Below are 21,493 nucleotides of genomic sequence, written 5' to 3'. Positions count from 1 at the left end.
GACCTGGGTTTGAATTCCCAGCCCTACCACTTCTTAATTATGTGATATTTGGCTCAAATTATTTAACCTCACTGAGCCTTTTTCTGCATTTCTGCAAAATGGAAGAAAAGCAATGTGACCTCAGGGGACCCTTGTAAAGATTTAATAAGGTAACATATACATAGCACTTAGTGGTCCCTGGCACAAAGAAAATGGCACCCATTAACAATAACTATAGTGATAACAATAATTTGCTATCTTTGGAGACAGATTCTAAAGGAACAAGAGAAACATTTATTGTCTGCCGGAGTCCCAACACTGTGTTGGGTACAGACCTACAACAACCTGCAAGTTAGGGAACTCCATCCTCATTTTAAACTGGCACTTGTATTACATATTACAACCCCTTGTGGGTTCTCAAAGGTTCCTTCATAATGAGATGACCATAATTGCTATTATTATTATAGCGGTTGTTATTGTTAGGTTATTCTTAAAAGAGCCTGTCTCCCTGCTGGAGTGAAACTTCAAATGGGGTGGAGGCAGGGAGTTGCTAAAACCACTGCTGTGTATGCTGAGTTCAATAATACGCCCATCTAATGACCCAATCTCATTTCCCATGCCTCTATTTCCTCATTAATTTTTCTGCCGATGTACCATCTGTTTTCCAACTTCCCTCTCTCTTACATGTGCAGAACTTGTGATGAAGAGAAGCCCCAGTCTGGTCGCCCTCACCAAACCCCCCAACTGACAGCCCAAGAGATAGGTAGGGGTAGCCTCAGTTCTAAGTCACCTGAAGCCTGTCTGGGGGCGGGGAATCCGGAAAGAGGAGAGTGGTCACGGACCCGCCCAGTGGCCCGGCCCGAAGCTGGGGAAAGAGCAGGGGTCCACCGACTCGGCGGCTCTCTGCGTCCCCGCCCTCGACCAGATCGGGGAGTCAAGAAGGACTTCCAACACCCGCCAAGTTTCAACTCAAGACTTCTGCGAGGCCGCGTGTGCCCGAGCCCTTGCACGCCTGCCTGCAACGTGGCCGCGTCCGGGACGCCCTCGGACCCCGAGGGTCACCCGAACTCTTCCCTTCTCTCTCCAGGCCGAGCCGTGTTCCAGGCCCCCCTGGCCGCGGGTTCTCCTCTCCGTGGGCCGGGAAAGCCTCCCTCCTCTCGGGCTCCAACCACCCCAGCCGAGCCCCTTCCCTGCGCGGAGCCTTAGCTCTCCTGACACCGCCCGGCTGCAGGGCGGAGGCAGGGCCAGCGGCGGAACCGCCCCCAACCGCCTCCCCGGCCCGGCGAGCAGGCGGGTGGCTGGGGCGCCTCCACCTCCTCTTCCTAAAGCGGCGAGGAGCAGACGAGCGGCATCACTCGAGCCCAGGTCCCGGCCACCGCCACACACAGTGCCCAGCGTTCAGTAGGGGGAGCAGCAGCTGAGGCGGCTGCCACAGCGGCGGGCCGGCGCCAGAAAGGTAGACTGAGTCTCGGGGAGCAGCGCCGCGGACCGCCCACCTCCCGTCCCCGGGCCGCGCGCGCCACCCGCCCCGTAACCCCACTCGTATGTGTCCTTCCAGGCCCCGGTCGAAAAGCCTGGGAGGGCCGCCGACCTACCCCCGGAGGAGGAGCCAGTCGGAGCCAGTCGGAGCCCAAGGCGCCACCGCCGCCGAAGCCGCGCGGAGCTGCTTTCGCCTTCATGGCCCACTCACCGGTGGCGGTCCAAGTGCCCGGGATGCAGGTGAGGACGCCCGGGCCTCCCCCGCCGTCCACGTGACTGCCCGGGAGCCGGGGGCGCGCTCCGCGCTGGGCACGGGCGACGAGAGGCGGCCCAGGGCTTCCCCGAAGCCGGGCCGGGCGCTCCGGCCAGGTGACCCGGGAAGAGCGTTCTCAGTGTTTCCCGGCGTGTAAGCTAGGTGGTGCACTGCGCCGGCCGCGCGCGGAGGGACTGGGGGCGCGGCGAGGTGGGGATGCTGGGGGGCGAGGGGGGGTGCACAAAATAGCCCGGAGCGAGACACCTGCGCCGGCTGAGCGTGGTGCGGTTGGGGGTTGGAGGTGGGAGCACTTAACTTGGGAGAGATGGAGGTGTCTCGGAAATCGTGGGGTAAAACGCAAGTGGTGCTCCCCCCTCACACACACACACACACACACACACACACACACACACACACACACACACACACGACACAAGTTGGGGCGGAGCAAGGCAACGGGGTGTCGGTGGTGGCGGCTTTGAATTGGGCTCTTCCTGTATGCGTAGAGCAAAGAGCGAGGTGACTTCTTTTCCCCTTTTGGTGCTGCTGCTTCAGGGCCAAGTTGTATCTCGCTCCCCCAACCTGGTCCAGCCCATAGGGTGGCGTGAGAAATGCAGGGTCCTAAGTTAGAGTAGCGGAGGTGATGACTCCCCCGCCCCGCCCCCTGCCTTTCCCACAGGAGGTCTGTTGCAATGCGGTTAAAGGAAGCTTTTTGTCCTGAACAAGGGACTACTTGCCTGGGACCCAACTTTTTACTCGACATCTTCCCAGCTCTCTCCCATTATATTTTCATTTTATTGAAGAAGAAATAAGCTATGGCCACACACTTTTTATGCTGTTATGTTTTTAAATCGGTGCATTTCAAGTTATCTACTAAATGTTATCCAAGTTTACTGACTTTTAAGCGTTCACATTTTATTTTTTTTCCTTTGCTAGACAGCCTAAACAACCTATTTATGAATAGGTCAGAGACTAGAAACACTTAAGCCTCATTACCTTCTAAAAATGTGAAAGCAAACTTTTTCTACGTTCAGAAAAAATGTTTAGAGTAGTAAACAGCTTATGTTTCTAGTAGAAATTCAAGTGCTATGGATTGGGGCCTCAGTTTACTAATTAATTAATGGAATTCATTTTTTTTAAAAAGCAGTTGGTTACATTTGATGCATGGTCACACAAAAAAGGGGACTTTTAAAATACTTTCCCCCAAAAGGACCGTTTGTGTCGGACATATATCTGACCTAGGACGCCTGTGTCTCCTAAGCACCAGGCCTTTTAGCTAAATATAGGGCAAGTCTGGGTTGAGTCCCAGGAAGTCGCTGTGTAGTTAATAAAAAAGAAAGGAAGAAAAAGGGAAATGAGAAATATTAGGGCCTTTTTATAGGTTGATCCATTCAAGCTTTACAAAATGCCTCAAACTTCCTTCTTCTCACGCCACCCCCCTTCTTCCCTCCCTCTTTCCCCCAGCCACTGCCCCTCACCCCATTCATTCAGTTCTGCCTTTGATTATATCAAGAGAATTAGTAATTTGCATTACTAACTACAGTTTTGCTCTGTCTGATGTGGAAGAAAGTGCGAAATTTTTCCCACCGTGCTCTCCTTTCCATTCTGTGAAGAGTAGAACGTTACGGATGTGTAGTTTGTCTCTGAGGGTCTCGGTACTTCTCTCTCCATTGTGTGCACGCGCTGCCTGCGTGCGTGCGTCAGCAGATTGAGTGCCTCCCGTTCATCAAGTTTGTGATTCTGGGGAACTCTGTGTGCTGAGGAGAAAATGGTTTCTGGTCTTTATTTCATTTGTCTTGACTTTATTTGATTTATATGGTTTCTGGTCCTTATTTGATTTGTCTTTATTTGATTTATATGGTGTAGGAACTGCTTGCTGTTCAGTATTTATTATGGCTCCCTGCTTTGTTTCATTATCTGAGCTCCCTATCTCTTGAATTTTAAAATCTTAATTAAGGTGGTTTAGAATGTGAATCACATATTTTGAAAGATAAATTCTGCTTTTCACTTTATGTCTGCCCAAAGTTGTGATTACTTTGTCTACCCTGATTTGGGGAGGGCAATCATCTCAATATTAGAAAAGAGGAGAGGAATATTTATTTGTCATTTTCTCTGTCTGAATGAAATGGTAAATTCTTAACTTCTTATTTCCATTTTCTTTGTATATGTGGTTCTTATGCATTTGGTGCAACACAAAAGTTTTCCACTTTTAAAATTGTGGAGTATCCTAAAAATAAATTTGATGGCATGCAGTGCGACTCTTGAGCTACTACTTTGACTATTCTTTTGTTTAAAAATATTGCAGATGAGATGCAGAAATATATCACGAGCTTGTAGAATTCTTCTCGAGTTTTGTGAAAGAGGGGCAACTTTTAGACCTATAGAGTAGTAAGAAAACGTGAGTTAGCCATGTGTTCTTGAAATTCATGTATAGTATTTCCACAAATCTGGGTGAAGTGGTCGACCGGCCTATAACTTTTTAACAGTTTATTTTAGGGAATTATGAAGATTGATGGAAAAAATGATTTTTCCAGAAATAAAAACAAATTTACTTTATCCACAGTGTTTTTCTCCCCCCTGAGGAGAGACGTGAAGTCGAGCTACCTGTTCTATCACTTAAGACTTCCAGCATTCCTGACTTTCAAACAAAGAAATTTCTGTTGCCACTAGTTTAAAATAGAAAAGAAACTTGGAGTGACGAAAGAAAACCCAGGATTTGGTCCAGTTCAAACCCTTCCTTGTGAATTAGTTATTCAGACTCATATTGTTAATATTTCTTAATATTGTGGTAATGAACTTTTTGCCATATTACACCAAATGTGGAGGGTATGAATTTTTTGGGTACTTAATTTGTGCTTACTTCTCTAGTATATAACTAATTTTCCATACCAGGAGCTAAACTCTTGAAAAATATTTAAAGCACAACTTAAAAAAATAAGCCAATAAACCTGTTTCTTTCCACTCAAATATTTACTCTTTAATGATTTAAAACATATTTTTTCTTTGAAGTTCTCAGTTGTAAATCATACTTAAGTTTAAGATATTTCCCCTTAGAACCTGCATTAGTATTTATGAAGACAAGTGTTCTAAATTGGGTGTTAAATCTTTCATAAAATGTGGGTGGGAGAATAAGGTTAAATGTTGAATTAGAGTACTAAGTATTATTATGTTATGCTTTGTGTTATGCCTTTTGTGAAAGAATTTTTTAAACTTCCTGCTAAAGAATTTAAACATTAGTCTTCATGTATCTTTAAATATGATCAGGGTGGTACAGTTTGTAAATGGTTGTTATTTGAGATGTGATATGGAAATGAAGTTTAAGGATTAATGAACACTTTATTGGAGACTTTTATCTAAGAATTGGAAAACATTGCCTTGCATTGGTGAACCTAGTTACTGGATTCTGGGAAGGATACAGAAGTATACTACATGATGTCTGCCCTTAAAGATCTTAAAATGTTGTTGGGGAGATAAATCTAGCACATGAAATATCAAATAATGCAAAATCTGTGATACTTACTCTATAATAGAAGTTGCTGACTGGAAGAGTTGAAGGCTTGCCCCCAAAGGATTTTTAGGATCCATATTGGGGAGGGCATTTCCAAGCAGGGAAATACCCTGAACAAGTGTGTGCACGCACACGATCTTTGAGCGTTGGATAAAATCACTTGACCTATGATGAAGAATTACACTAGAGAAATAATAGGGAGTAAGATTGGAAAACTTGACTGCGTCCAGATTATGGTGGTTCTTGAATGCTAGGGAAGGGTTTTGGCCTTCAGACTAGCCACTAAACATTTCTAAGTAAGGGAGGCTCAACAAACAAAGTTGTATATAGGAAGAGAAATCTTAAGATTGGTTGAATGGATGAGCTGGAGGATTGAGAGACTTGAGGCAGTTTGATCTACTGAGACTATTTCAACAAGGTATTCATATCTGTACAGATGTAATGGACCTTGCATTGACTGATTGCCTTCCCTATGCTTAGTACTATGAGGTAGAAAATATAATTACCAGACTTGTAATTAGCTAGTTACAGGAGGAAGAATCGAAGCCTTTGTGATGTTGAATATGGGCAACTGGGACAATTATGGTACATCCAAAAGAAATCGGAAAGTCAGGGAGAAGAGCCAGATCCAGTAGAACATTAATGATTTCTGTTCTAGGCTTGTGAAGTTCGAGGTAACAGTGGGATGACAAAATAAAAATGTAGAGCTGTATGTCTGTTATCTTGATTGTGGTGATGGTTTCAAAGGTGTATACATATGTCCAAACCCATCAAATCGTATACATTAAATATGTACAATTTTTTTTGTATCTCAACATGCCTCAGTAAAGCTGTTTTTAAAAATGTCCAGCGAATACTTGAAGATATAGATCTGGAGCTCTGGTCATTCATCAGACATTTACTGAGCATTTACTATATGCCAGTTTCTTTACTTGAAACTGAAGGGTGGGAGCCACCAAGGAGGGAAAGGTCATAATGCCAGAGAGCATGTGGAAGTGAGGGCCCTTGTGAGGCAGGAAGCATAGGTGGAGGGTTGGCTTGTAAGAAAAGGAAGGGTGACTTAAGATGCATGGGGGGGGGCTTCCCTGGTGGCGCAGTGGTTGAGAGCCCGCCTGCCGATGCAGGGGACATGGGTTCATGCCCCGGTCCGGGAAGATCCCACGTGCCGCGGAGCGGCTGGGCCCGTGAGCCATGGCCGCTGAGCCTGCGCATCCAGAGCAACGGGAGAGGCCACAACAGTGAGATGCCCGCGTACCGCAAAAAAAAAAAAAAAAGCATGGAGGGATGAGAAAATGTGTCAGGATCGGGAAGGAGTTAACTGGGGTGGGAGGACTTCTTAATTTAACTCTCATCATGAAACCTAAATTGGAGAAAGAATTCAGTTTGGTGTCAGAATCTAGTATGTAGGCTTCTTACCTTCCTTCCACCTTCTGAAAGGACTGATCACCTTTGCAATTTGAGGTGGAAAGAGGTAGAGAGCAATGCTTGCACTCATAGATAAAGCCAAACCATTGTCCTCGTTGGTGGGAAGCATATTCAGAGATGTTGAATATGCTAATGATAGTGGCAGAAGAGCAGCTGAAACAGAATAATCAAAGACAACTGTGAGCTGGGAGAGTTGGAGGTAGTTGCAGGGTATGGGGTAAGCAGGCTGGGGGCTGAACGGAGAGTAAACAGGAATTGGGCATGGTAGGACATGTGCCTTGAACACTCATGAGGGTCTAAAAATGGCACATGAGGACAAATGTCCATCATGTACCTCCCTTGCTTGAGTTATAGAAAATGAGAGAATATAATTTAGCTAGTACCTAGGAACCATTGAACATTGTGATACTGTGTTTTTTTATTCTGCCTTTCATTTATTCAGTGACCTTGAGCAAATCATCTACAAAATGGGGAATAATAAAAGCTGCATTTCCTTTGCCTCAGTGAGTGCTATTAGGATGAATTAGCTATCATCTGTGGAGTATATTTTGAACTCCTTCATCAAAGGTGTTATGATGTATGTGGGCAGTTCATCCTACAGAACAATGCTAGGCTAATCACATGAAAACACTGTCATTATCCCCTCTCACTCCTGCTTGACAACCCATGTTTTTCTAGTGAAATCCAGTCTCCCCACCCCCCCAAAACACCCACACACATACCACCACCACCAGACCCAAAGTCTCCTGCTCAGCTTTCCAGACTTTCTGTTATCTGGCTCCTCTCTACAGATCTGTACTTAGTTATTTCTACTCCCCAACAAGAAATCCCTTTTGTTCTACCATGCCAGTTGCAATTCAGCAATCACTGACTGGCCAAATGCTACCTGATTTTCAAGGTCTCCATCTTGCTTTCCCCATGAACTTTCTCTGAATGTTCCAGGCTACAGAAAACACTCCCATTTCCAAGCACCTGTTATATCCCTTGTCAGTAGCAGACAGTCCAGTCCTTGATTTATATACTGCCTTAGATTTTCCCTAATTATATATGTTATACTTGTCTCCCAAACTAGGTTGTAAATTTCTTGAAAGCAGGGACCATGTATCTTACTTTTATTTATACCGTTAGGTATGAATTATATGTAAAAGTGTAGGCTAGTGAGTGCAGTACATATAGACTAGACTTTTCTGACTTTTTTCCATTCTGTTTCTGTAAATATATTGTGTAATGCTTGAATTCTTCTAGCTCATGAAGGCTAATTTATGTGTGTACAATGTAGACATTTTATACTTAGTAAAATGATTTTAATATATTACATGTAATAGGTCTAACAAAATATACTTGTAACTAATCAGCTGTCCACACACTGAAGCTCTCATTCTCATCTTGCAAGACCTTTGAGAGAAAAAGGAGCCCTCATTGCTTTCCTAGTAACTAGGGCTGATTTCAGACAAATTTATGGCTTTGGGAGAAATAACCTCTTGTTCCTTCCCTTTGTTCCCCCGTCCCCCAAATATACAAACAAATAAATAAAAGAAACTTCTTTACTTCTCTGTCCCAGCCGTCACATTAGAAAGAATCTGATACATTTCACTGATATTAAGGTGTTTTTGATTAATGGCTCACTATGTGACCTCTCCCATGGATGTTCACATGTTACAGGAAGTAATGCCTTTTAAAAAGAAATATAATAGTAGAATTTCAAACTGCTTGGTGATAATTTTTGAATGAATTGTATCTTTTGAAAGAGTCGTGGTTTTACTCATTTGTTGCTAGAAAGCAGAGTTAGGAGAACAAAAACTAACACTATTATTAGGTGTGATGCAACAAACTCCTTTTCATTTCTTGTAGTTAAGACCCAAAGAATTTCTACCACAGGTACATATAAAACAATGTCTCTGGAGGAATGCCATGAGGTAACTCATTTTTAAAAGAACAAAAATCAATAAAATATGCACAGCTAAAATTTTCATTCCATCTTATGTACATTTCTCATTTGGTCATCTGCCACTTTAGACCAAGGTGTTATATGGTAGGGACCACAGAAAGCAAACATTTAAATAAGATATTAACTAATTCCTCTCAACAATCCTATGAAATAGGAAGAGTTCTCCAATAGGAAAATGACTTCAAATTTATATTTAAAAACAGAAGAGCATATTGCTGGCCAACTCTACCCATCATCCTCTTTGTTGTCCCTCCCCCAAATCCCATATATTTCAAGCAGATCTTCTGAAATGCACATTCAAAGAAACCAGGAAACCTAGTGCAGAGCAGATCCCATCCTTCTCCTCTATTCCTGCTTGTCTCTCCCCATTACCTCTCACCAGCATTTACCTTACTGGGGATAGAGCTATACTCTGCCTCAGCCTTTTCTGGACTTGTTCCAGCATACTTCTGACAGCAGCCCGCTGGCCTTTCTTTTCCTTCGTTTATCATATGATCATGGATTAGAATGATTCGTGTCCTAAAATATTGGATTAGCCGTTGGTATGACAGCTTTGGATATTCTAGCAAAATATGAACAAAATTGTGGTTCATACTTCCTGGGGACTAGAGTAAACAAAACTATAGACAGCTTAGGTGTAAGAGTTAAAAATATTCTAATTATCTTTTTAAAAATGTCCACTCTCCTCCTTTTTGATCAAGTACCTTCAAGAATGTGCTGCTGAGGAAATCCAAGGCATTGTGTTTTTATCTTTTTCTCGTGAAAAATGTTTACAGATAAAAACTTCTCAACCTTTCTTTAAGATCCTTGTAACAGAGATCGTGTGTTCGTAGTGGTATTTTTTCCCCTCTTCCCCTTTCACCTGTTTTATAAAAAAGTGAGGAAAAGAAATCTGTAAAACCCTATCAATTTAAAATGTAAAGGACTGAAAAAAGTAGGGTTCAAATCAACTATCATTGAATTTTTCAATTTGTTTATTACAGAACAATAGAGTGTCTAGCTGAAGAATAACAGTTGCTTTGAATTATAGAAATAGCTTCCCAGTATCAACTTAATGAAGTTTTTACTGGATTTGAAATCCATACCATACTAGATATGTTAGGGAATTTCTAAGCACACTAGTGAATTACTCTACCAGATTTCAATAGTGCCTAGTAACACAATCCTAGGAGTGAATTTTTGGCAGGTGGAGTAAAGACTTCAAGGACATTTAGACGCATCCAGATTTTTCTTTGAAAATGCATTTTTGACTTGCTCTGTTAGTGCCTTTTCATCCCCCTCCCCCGGCTTTCCATTAAGCCATTGGCTTTGGGACATATCACTTTACAGTATGTTATATTAAGCTAGGATTTAACTGCTTGCTGCAGTATAGTATAAATAACATAGCAGTGGGTGATGGGGAAGGGATGGGCAACATAGATAATCAAGTGGGGCATAAGTTGTTATTAATACAAGAAAATTTGGGGCAGCTGAGCCAGTAGAAACCATAAAGTCATAATTTCTTCCCAGAGCTAGGTTCATCATTATCGTTGCCCCCTAGAGCTGGGAAAGTTTCTGGCCTCCCTGGTCTCAATTTCCTGCTGCCTGCCTTAACTTTAAGTAGAAGCATAAAAGAAACCAATCAGCAAAGCATGCACACATGCTACTAAGTATAGGGATAGAAAATAGAACTTTGACCTCTTGTGGTTAAGGAGACTACAGTCAGTGTGTCTAGCAGCCTCAGGGAAAGAAGCATATTTCAAATGTATGCTTTTTAAGTGCTACCAACCCCATGGGAAGAACAGTTAGCAAGCTCATTAATTAGGGTCCTGTTTGCTTCTCTAGTTTTATTTCAAATCCTTTGTTTGAACTTTGCTCTGAGCCTTCCTATGTGCCTGTCAGTTAATGGTAATATATTAGACTTTCCCAAGTTGGACGCTGGTGATCCAGGTTTAATGTCTTTACACGCTTAGTCTTCATGAAACAGCTAGGTGTGATTTAAGCTAGAAAATTATTAGCAGCAAAGTTTGGAAGACCCACATTGTGTAGGACATAGTGCTTGATACCTATCTTTGAGATACAAAAAGCACAAAGGAGTCCCTGACCTCAAGAAGTTTATACTGAAACTGAAGAGATTAGACATCTACACATTTAGGTATCTAACAATGCAGAGCAATAGTAATGAATCCCAAATGTGATAGAAACTGACATAGCAGCATTCCAAGGAACATCAGACTAAGGAAGGGAATTATCATTTATAGAATGCCTTTATGCTAGGCACTTGTGCTTTTGTCACTGCACTACCTTGCTTCTAGGCAGGACATCCCTGAACAGACCCTTAAAGGAGAGTGGGAGACAGGCAGGAGAAAAGGCATAAAGGGACACACACAAGGTTCCTTCCATAACAGAGGTGTGAGGTAGGTGCTTGTTGCCATGAACTACGTTAGGACCAAATTATGAAAGGCCTTGAATGCCAGACTGAGACAGTTATTTTTAACTCAGTCTACAGCAAGTTGTTGTTGTTGTTTTTGTTGTTGTTTTTTAATCAAGAAAGTGAACTGATGAAAGCAATGGCTCGTTGTCTGTTTTTGGAAGATTACATTAGGCTTCCAACCTAACAGGCTGGGTTGGAGAGGGAAAGGCTAGATATAATAAGTGGATGTTGTAATAGCCCAGGCTTTAGCTGTTAAGGGTGTGATCTAGGGCAGTGATGGTCAAGCTTGAGCATGTATCAGAACCACCTGGAGGGTTTGTTAAAACACAGATTGCCAGGCCTCACCTCCAGAGTTTCTTGTTTTCTTTTCCTTTTTTTTTAAACCTCTTTATTGTAGTATAATTGCTTCACAATGTTGTGTCAGTTTCTGCTGTATAACAAAGTGAATCAGCTATATGTATACATATATCCCCATATCTCCTCCCTCTTGCGTCTCCCTCCCACCCTCCTTATCCCACCCCCCTAGTTGGTCATAAAGCACCGAGCTGATCTCCCTGTGCTATGCAGCTGCTTCCCACTAACTGTCTATTCTACATTTGGTAGTGTGTATATGTCCATGCCACTCTCTCACTTCGTCCCATCTAACCCTTCCCCCTCCCCATGTCCTCAAGTCCATTCTCTACGTCTGCATCTTTATTCCTGTCCTGCCTCTAGGTTCATCAGAAGCTTTTTTTTCTTTTAGATTTCATGTATATGTGTTAGCATACGGTATTTGTTTTTCTCTTTCTGACTTACTTCACTCTGTATGACAGACTCTAGGTCCATCCATCTTACTACAAATAACTCAGTTTTGTTTCTTTTTATGGCTGAGTAATATTCCATTGTATCTATGTGCCACATCTTCTTTATCCATTCATCTGTCGATGGACATTTAGGTTGCCTCCAGAGTTTCTGATTCAAGTAGGTCTGCAGTGTCCGTGAATTTGCCTTTCTAATGAGTTCCCAGCTGCTCCGTTGGTCTGGGGACCACTCTGAGCACCATGTAAGGAAGACTTGACAGACCTTGGTGACTAATTGGATATGGGAAGGGCAAAAACATGAGGGGAGAGTAAAGACTCAAAGATATTGTTGAGTTTGGGAGAAAATGGGTTATTTTTAAAACTTGAATTTGAAGCACTGGCCACACAACCAAGCAGAAGCAATTAGTAACAGGTTTGTTCAGCAGTGAAGATGGAGATGGGAGGTCCTACATGGAGAGACATAGTAGATGAAATTGTGAGAAATCAAAATAACATGATTTTCAATCATCCTTCCAAGAAGCTGAACTCAATTTTGTATTAAGTTTTGTAGCTTCCAAAATCTCGCCGTCACCCACTTCTGTGCTCCTTGATCCAGGTACGTTTGACAGCTCAGTAAATGCTCTTCAAATGCAAACACTTTTATTAAGAACATGAAATCTATTTATGCTTATACTTGTGAAAATGCAGTTTGGCTAAAGTGAAATAAAATGCCAATTTCCTAAATGCCAGTAAGTGGCACCATTTACCCCAAAGATAGACATTTTAAAGACTTTTTCCAATTTTGATACATCTCATCAATTCTGTTGTACAGAATCCCTTTCCCTCACTCTGTATTCCCCCCCAACAAAACCCGGATGTAATAACTCTGAGCTACTATTATGTCAAAAATACCCATTCAAAGTTATCATATTCCAAAGCCACCTTGTGTTTACATATGGAAATTCTTGGAGGGGAGAGGAAGTTACTTCTGAATCATTAAGGAAATATCAAACCACTTCCTAAATGGCCTTTCTGACTCCAGCTTCTGCTCTCTAAAATATTCTCTATACCTGTCAGATTAATATATTGCCATTTGCCAACAGGTGCCATGTAGGAAAGCTCAGAGCTCAGTTTAAACAAAGGATTAGAACTGAAAATAAGAGAAGCAAATGGACCTACTTAATGAGTTTGCCAACACCAAACAATGTGAGCAAACTTGATTCCCCACTTCATTCACCAGTCTTGGACCTAAGTCACTTTTCAATTTCTAAAATGAACACACAGCTAACAAAACCGAAATTATCCTTCAGAATCGAAGATGTGCCACCAGTGAGGATGTTCAAAAACATGTGTAGAAATGTACCTCTAAACACATTTTAGGTGATGTTTAATTACCATTAAAATAAGTTCCTTGAGTACCTAGGGGACTTTCTCCCCCTTTAGGCAATACAATTTGTTTGGGTGTAAAATTCTGGTATGTTTACCTTATACCTCTCACCTCTTTTGGGGTAGCTATCTCTTTTCCAGGATACTTAGTTACTTTTGTGACCCATTTTTCATTATTTTGGACGGTAAATTAAGTTTTCATTGGGGAAAATTGATGGGGGCTGTGTGTATATGCACATGAAATGTATATTGTACATGAAGTATATTTTGTGTTTGAAAACACTTTTGATCTATTCAAGAAAATGAGGCTCAACATTGGCCAGTAGAGTTTTTAGTCAGCTGTACCAAATTTAGACATAACTATTTTAAAAAGTAGAAAAGTGCATTGTCAAAATAAAAATGGGTAAAAGATAGGATGGTCACTAAGTTCAAGAAGCAGAAAATGATGATTTGGTAATGTCATTTAAGAAGGTCTGACCCCAATAAAGATGTTAAAAAAAAAAGAAGGTCTGCATATAAAAGGAATTCAGTAAAATTGATGTAAAAATTATGTACTCAGTAAAAATTATGGTATCCATGGATTTGCTAAATATTTTTATTATATAGTAAATATATAGAGTTCTTTACCACCTTTAGAAAGATTTATAAAAATCTTTAAATATGTATTTATAAAAGGTAAATACATATGCATATACGTACCTATGACTAAATACATAACAGTGTTATCAGGATTTTACACGTTGCAGTTTTATCGTCACTAGTTCCTTTTTCTGTCTTTAATATTTAAACTATTACTATCCTTAAAGAAATTGGACTCACAGCAGTCTATTCCATACAGGAAACAGGTCATGGAAAACAACTTTTAATGAAATTCAGTACCAGTGTTAAGCTGTTTTAGTGAATTAGAATTGGATTGAACATTACGTAGGATTATATTTATCAAGATTCTCAATTCTCTGCTTAATTTCTCCTGTAGAATAGTCTTACAGAGAATCATTGCATCAAAGGAACTGCTTTTGATAGATATAAATCTGTTTACCTATTAGTAAAATCAGAGGCATGTGAGTAGTATACAAATGACTTCTGGTTAACAGAAACTTGTGATCATTGTCTAAGCTCTTATTTTGAAGCTAAAATTGTTATAGGTACTTTACACTAGATTCTAAGGTGATAGGGAATGGAGGGGGTTAGGGCATTGGATTCTGTTTTAGTGGCAAACAAAATCTCATACAGGAGAGCTGCTTTTTTTTTTAACTATTTATCTCTTCATGAAAAATGGTGACTGTCACTGAAAGATCTTTTTTTTACTCTGTCACAGGCTTCCCAAAGGGTACATAAAATGAAAACGTGGGATTTAACTAGTTAAATAGTGAATCAGGTTTTAGCATAGGTGACACCTCCATCGTCATCTTTTCGGACTGTGATTTCTGGTAATAGCAAGTGAAAAAAAACTATCACCGCTGTTGCTATGGCTCTTCTATGTGCTGAGGTTCAGACATCGTTTTGGAGGCTGCAGTGTAAACCGTGCTTTGGGAAGGTAGAATTTCATAATACCAGAGGATTTCTGCTGCACATGAGCAGACAGAAAATGTAGGTGAGGGAAAAGGTGTTGGACACTGGAAGAAGAGAAAGACAGTATTTCCTAGGAAGGGAAAAAGTAGTCTTTTGCTTTAAAGATTGAGAATTCTCTCTATATTTTTTAGAATGGGAAATTTCTCTACTTTCTGCAGAGAGGAGAAAAAGCTAACAGAAAAGGAAATTGGGGAGGTAATAGTAATTCATTTCTTTCTTGTTGCTTATGACTTCTGTGATAAAAGTTACATTTACGTAATCGACTTGTTATGGCAAGAAAATGTAAAGAGTCTTTTGTGGTTGGGAGAAAGCTTGTGAAAGATCAGGGGGAAGAGCTGACATCATAGGGATGGTGATTTCAGCTGCTTTTCTGTTTACGATGTGCAATTTTGGTGGCGTGTGTACTGCACCAATAAATTGTTTCTAGACACTTGGAGTCATTTTGGGTGGCCTTTTTTTCCCTCTGTAGGCAAAATGAATACTTTTCATTAACAAGGAAAAGTGCCAGATTATCACTGGATTATATCTGACTAATTTGGACTGTTATTTGGGGATGGGGAAGGGGAGGCTAAAGAGAAGAAATCTTTCTTCCAAATGACTGGAATCAATATGATTGTTACTTTTCCAGTAGGTTCTGGCCTTAAAATTCTCCCTCAGGGAATGATTAAAACAGTTTTTTGGAGCATTTCAAGGCTGTGTAGCATCTCAGATTTACTTTTAAATAAGTTTGCTTAATCACTTTTTAGCACCACTTGATTTATGTCTTGGCTGGGAGAAGAATTCTAGAGAAGTTTGTAGTCCAATTACTTTTTTCTAAGAAGACTTATGGATACCAAATACTATATTATTCTATTGTTGGCTTTTAACTTTCCAATAGTTTAAAAGGTATAAATGTCTTCATACTTGGAAAAAACCAACAACAACATTGTATTTTGCCCAGGGATTGCAGCCCCCTCCCCACTTTCCAGGATAGAGATAGCTTTCTCCCATTGTCCATCCACGTGCCTGGGTTTTTGGGGAGAGTCAATCTGTATAACCCAAAGCAATTTAATTTGATTACTCTTGTGTGTTATTCTTTAATGGCAGTGTGTCGTGCAGTCATAGTGTAAGTATGATCCTGATTGAAAGATAAAGCACGGTTTTAGATGATTTTTTAAAAACCCCTTTAACTCAAAAGATGATCCATATATTGTAAAAGAATATTCTTATTTAATATGGCCGAGTGATTCCAAAGTTTGAGAATTTAATTCTTTTTTCCTAGTAGGACACTAAATTGTCGTCTCCTAATTACTAGAATGAAGAATGTAGTGTATTCTCTTCCTTTATACTGTGAAATAATGCCTGCACACATCTCCTCAAATGTAAAACTGTGAGCTTTGGGGATTCTGCTCAGGAGTCTGGACCTAGGCTATTATTTATAAAAGATAAGAGATCATGTATTCATTCCAAGCAAATTTTGAATTGGATGTAATTAATTTTCTCCTGAGGCAATTAATGTGTAATTACTTTTCTACTATGTGTAATTAATTTTCTACTAAGAGGTAGTAAGGCTGTAATGTTTGGCTTATGTTTTGTACAAAAGGAAGTTTCCTTGAAATTTTGCATTTTCCCCTCTCCCTTGTAAATATTTTTGAATGCCTGTATTTTTTTAAAATAATAATGATCACCTTCTTCCAGTAGTGTTTTTGGAGCTTTGTTAATCTAATGCAGCCTTTCTCAATTGCAATTGTCATTCTGCACCACAAAACAGAGACAATGGTATGAGTTAATGTTTTCTCAATTCTCCCAAGAAGGACACAACTAAAACCATTCTAGATGCACTAGAGAGGAGTTTATTTATTACACACAGTAGATTCCTTAGAGCAGCAGTTGGCAAACTATAGCCAAGGGCCAAATCCTGCCTGCAGTCTGTGTGTAGCCTGAAAGCTAAAAAGAAATTTTTTTTTTACATTTTAAAGAGTTGTTAAAAAAGAATATATGACAGAGACCGGAGACTGTACCTGGCCCACAAAGCCTTTAAGACATTGACTGCGTGGCCCTTTACAGAAAAAGTTTGCCAAGCCCTGTCTTAGGGTGTGGAACCTCATTGAGAATTGCTGATCTAAAAAAAGGAAGCATTATATAGTATTTTCTCTGGGATTAGGTATACAGTAAGATAATAGGAAAGTTTCTCTTTTTGAGGTAACTGACTTGTATATTGGTCCCATTATTGTAATGCTTAATTCAAGGAAAGACTCCAGATCATAGTTAATAGGGAAATACATTTTTATTTGTTTTCTAGACAAAAATTTTAACGGTTGAGTGATATAGAAAGTTCTGTTGGTAACAGAAAATGAACGATAAATTATGTGTATGTATATACAAATATATTTTAATATTTTTCTTAGTTTCTATAGCAAAAAAATAAAAGTGACTGAATTTTATAGGACTATGAGGAAGGGCACTGATTGCTTTTATCACTATTTTAAATTAAGGAGCTATATCTATTAGAGAAGGAAAGTGAATAGAGAGAATTAGGCGTCAGATATAATCACATTTGTTTCCTCCTTGTACTGAATAAGTGTCTTCACCCTACAATTAGCATCTCAGGTACCTTGTCAGCAGTAAGGAGAATAGTACTTAATCAAAACTGCATTAAAATGATTAGATCATAGCATATGAAGTAATTAGGCTCTACCAAATGCCACTTAACTACTTGATTTAGTGGGAGAGGTGCCATCAGCCATAAAACATATATTGGTCAATCACAAAATTATCAAGGGAGAAAAAGACCAGCAGGAATTATCTGTAATTTGCTGCTGATTTCCTTTATCTCCATATTCAGTTAATCATGAAGTTCTAGCAGTGTTTTTTTCTTGGGAAATGTCAGACATCATCCCTTCTTTTATCATGCCATTCTGGCCTCTGTCACTAAATACACTTGGAAAGCTGTGCTGACAACTTTCCAAGGCAATGTGCAGAAATAATGAAACTACCTGAAACACAGACTTTATTTTTTCACTCATCTGCTAAAAGCTTTCAGTGGCTCCCTACTAACCTGTCAGAAATTCCTAGGATGGATGAGTCAAGTGAGGCTTCTGAGATGGTTAGGAAAGGCATCGCTGGATGGCTGAGCTGGCTTTAAGACTGGGTGGGAAGAAGGGAAAGAAAGGAAGGGAATGAAATTAGGCAAGACAAGAAAAGACAAATGGACTTCTAAGGTTGTGTTTTTCAAAATCTTCTGTGGGTCCTTTTGGGGAGGGCCATAAAGATTTGTTTGGTGAATGGTACTTTATCTCTGGTTAGGGCTGTAAAATGATAGGGTACCAGTCAGCTCAAGTTGTAGATCACAGATCTTTTTGGGTAGCATACTGTTCAAAGCATTCTAATTACTTTGAATTGCTCATCAAGATTATTTTCGCTATGGCAGTTCAAAAACTAATTAAGGAACTTTGCCATTTGTCTGCATCCTGAGGTTACTTGTTTGTCATTGCCCCCCCCACCCCATCCCCAGCTAGAAATCACTCATTATAAAATCAAAACCGCCAAGTATTTTATAAAGATCACTTCCAGTTCTAAAACCCTATGGTCCTTTAAAGTTTCTAAACAGATTGTATAGCATATTTTTTGGAGGACAAAATCAGATTTTGTACATGTATTCAAATTTGGTACTGGATGTTGATTATCCTTATTGGAGAATTACAGTTTCGTTAAGTTGATTGCAAAGTGAACAGGACCATCTATTCCAACTACTAAAATATATTACCTTAGCCATGGTTTTATGGAGAATATGTAAACAGCCTTATGTTTATAATGGTATTTCTTAAAAATTAAAAAATTCAACTCATATTAGTAGGTATCTCATAATTTCAGTAGCATTTTCCCCTTTATTTGAAAATTTATTTTTCTAATATTGTGCTTTGGTGACATGAATAGATTTCAGCAATGTCAGCACAAATCAATGGGGATTAAAAACTGATGAATCTGTACCTTTAGGGATAGGGATTAGAACATTCACAAATGTTATTGACAGTGGGGTGTAGGGTAGGATGGAGATGGGTTTGAGAAACTTTAGTTCAGGAAAAGCTGATGAACTCTAGGCAGAGATTAATTTATAATAAAAAGAAGAAGAGTTCTCTAAGCTGAAATTCTATGGGAAACTGGAAATATTTAGGACTTCTTTTTTTCAAATGAACTGGTACCCCCTGTGCAAAGGAAAGGGAATACTGATGACAAAATCCTTATCAGTGAGGATGTTGAAATCCAGACCCTGTTTTGTTAATGTAACAAATTTGTTGATGTGAGCTGATTTCTCATAGATGTTGAGTGTATCATGGTGCGGGGCACAGAACTACTTTATACTCCCTTGTAGTAGTTCTTCTTAGCTTAGGTTTTCAGGTACAACAGTTACACATACACATCCCACTTTACTTCGTTTCTGAGTGCATTCCTATTTATTAATGCACTGCTCCAATTCTTTTAAAGAAGTAGATAGGTCGTAAAAAATAATAAACATTATTCTTTTAGCCATGCACCCATACACACACATAAACACACATTGTGATGATATTTTTCACTTTGGGGAAATGAAAAGTGGGAAATGGATTGTTGAGAAATTAGGGAACATTCTTTCAGAGCATTCTATAATCTCCTCTCTGCTCCATTCTTAGGGCTGGCCAAGATTAAAATTTTTGCTATTGACACATCATGCCATCGGTATCATTTTCTTGGGATCAAAGAATGTTAAAGCCAGCAGGACCCAAGAGATAAATTTCCTTAGTCCTAAGATTCCATTGGGTAACTCCTTGCAAATACTATTTGATTAAATTCATTCAAAGTATAGATTTGATTAAAGAGGGAAATGTTGGAAGGAAATTATACTGCAACCACTTTCTCATGAAGAATGAAAAGGTAAGTCTATGTAAAATTCCACTTTTTCAGTGTTAATTTTCTAAAAGAACTCATGGTGTTAATAATTTAGTGCTGTGCTTACAAGTTTCAAACCTATTGATTTTAATTGGAGTTCCACATTGAGAAGGAAGATAGACAGTGAGCAAATCAATTTTGTTTTAATTCAATGCATTTTAATAAGTGTGTTGAAGATTCATTATAACATTATCCGTGATAGTTTGATATTTGCTATAAGGGGCCTCTGCCTTAGATTCTATCCAAAGGTGTTTATTTCTGAAAGTGCTAGAATGACATCCTTTAATTTTGCCTCTAGTATGGATAGCATAAAATGAGGCTCTCAGTGTCCATCATGTTAAAGTGCCCTGTGTGGGTTTGATTAAATAATGGCCCATTTTATCATTTATATATTAGCAGAATCTTTGTCTTCCTCTCATTGTATAGCCTTGTCTTCCTTTCCAAATGAGTATTTTATAGTTAGAGCTTGTTATCAATCCCAAGCCATATTTATACAGTATCCTGTCTAGTCAGTAATAATCCCTTTAACTTTAACCTTAATGTTTATGGTTAAACCCGATCCTTGATCGAATTGTGCATTTCTATATGTGTTCAGCCCAACTAAATTAAAAGAAATGTTCGGCAGAGTGATACATAGACTGTAGCTCTTTGAGGCCTCTAATCTTTGCATTAATGTATGACATCATGCGAGACTCTCTAGGACATACAGTAGTCATGTGGCTCTGTTTAATAGTGATTACAGATGTGCTTCCAGAATCAGATTTCCATATGCCACTGAGGTGCATCCTTGTGTGTATGGTTCCTACCAACTCTCCTTAGAGTATAGCTCCATATTATTTCAAGAATTGCTGTTTTGCATAAAATAGGTAGCTAGTGGGAAGCAGCCGCATAGCACAGGGAGATCAGCTCGGTGCTTTGTGACCACCTGGATGGGTGGGATAGGGAGGGTGGGAGGGAGGGAGATGCAAGAGGGAGGAGATGTGGGAACATATGTATATGTATAACTGATTCACTTTGTTATAAAGCAGAAACTAACACCCCATTGTAAAGCAATTATACTCCAATAAAGATGTAAAAAAAAAAAAGAATTGCTGTTTTGCAACCCAAAGAGCTCCCCAGTAGAAAGGAAAAAACTCAAAGTTGTCACTTTGGAAAGTTTTTATTATGTCAATCACATGTGAGAGTAGGGATTGACTTAGAATCTCATATCTATTTTAACATCCTTCAGTTTATTGAATGTAATCTTCCTTGTACTGAAAGTCAATTCAAATTGCAAATGGAAGGATAACCTCATGCCAAAGATTTCATCTTAGGAGGGCCCCCAGGTAAGCACCCTAAAAACATTCAAGAGCCACAGTATACGAAGGACTGTACTGGGTGCTGTGAGGGTACCTGGTGCTTAGTGAGATAGAGCCCCAACCTCAATGAGCTTACTCATTAGAAAATAGCAGTAGAAAAGTCATGGCAATGAAAGAGAATGCAAAAATAATGAAATGCGTGCTGTAACGGAGGCTCAAGCAAAGGGCTGTGGGAGGGCAGAGGGTGAAACAATGGAATTTGTTTGGGTGATCAGGTTCCCCTGGGGAGTTCGGAAGGTGGTTTTTTGTTTGTTTGTTTTAATTAGAGATGTGGATTTCCAGAGGAGATGTAGGGTGTTGTTGACTGCGAAAATGGCATGGCCTAAAGGCTCAAACATAAGAAAGTAGAATTGTGCCCCAGTGGAACATTGCATTTGTTTGTACGTCTAAGCTACTACTTACTGAAGCATTGGGTTTGAGATATGGTAAGATATCCCTGAAATTTTCCCTTTGGTCCTTTAGTTTTGTTGGATGTTCTAGTTCTGTAT

General features: G+C 39.8%; 1 protein-coding gene across 6 annotated transcripts in view; it reads left to right on the top strand.

The window, feature by feature from the left end:
* The first annotated feature begins 692 nt into the window (after positions 1 to 692).
* The window catches only part of STK26 (serine/threonine kinase 26), a 63,964-nt gene continuing 43,163 nt past the window's right edge, over positions 693 to 21,493 (top strand). For 4 of the 6 annotated variants that reach the window (XM_060137075.1, XM_060137074.1, XM_060137072.1 and 1 more), the window contains exons 1-2: positions 855 to 1,435; positions 1,538 to 1,698. In XM_060137075.1, coding sequence (XP_059993058.1) covers positions 1,657 to 1,698 — 42 coding nt within the window. In that variant the 5' untranslated portion in view covers positions 855 to 1,435; positions 1,538 to 1,656. Of the gene's footprint in view, positions 743 to 854; positions 1,436 to 1,537; positions 1,699 to 21,493 lie in introns of those variants that run through there. The other 2 variants (XM_060137071.1, XM_060137076.1) reach the window with 2 other exon arrangements.

This window comes from Lagenorhynchus albirostris, chromosome X (assembly GCF_949774975.1).
Source record: "Lagenorhynchus albirostris chromosome X, mLagAlb1.1, whole genome shotgun sequence".
In the NCBI taxonomy this organism is placed as follows: domain Eukaryota; kingdom Metazoa; phylum Chordata; class Mammalia; order Artiodactyla; family Delphinidae; genus Lagenorhynchus; species Lagenorhynchus albirostris.
The sequence above is the reverse complement of the archived record's forward strand: the minus strand, read 5'-3'. Positions and strand labels throughout refer to the sequence as shown.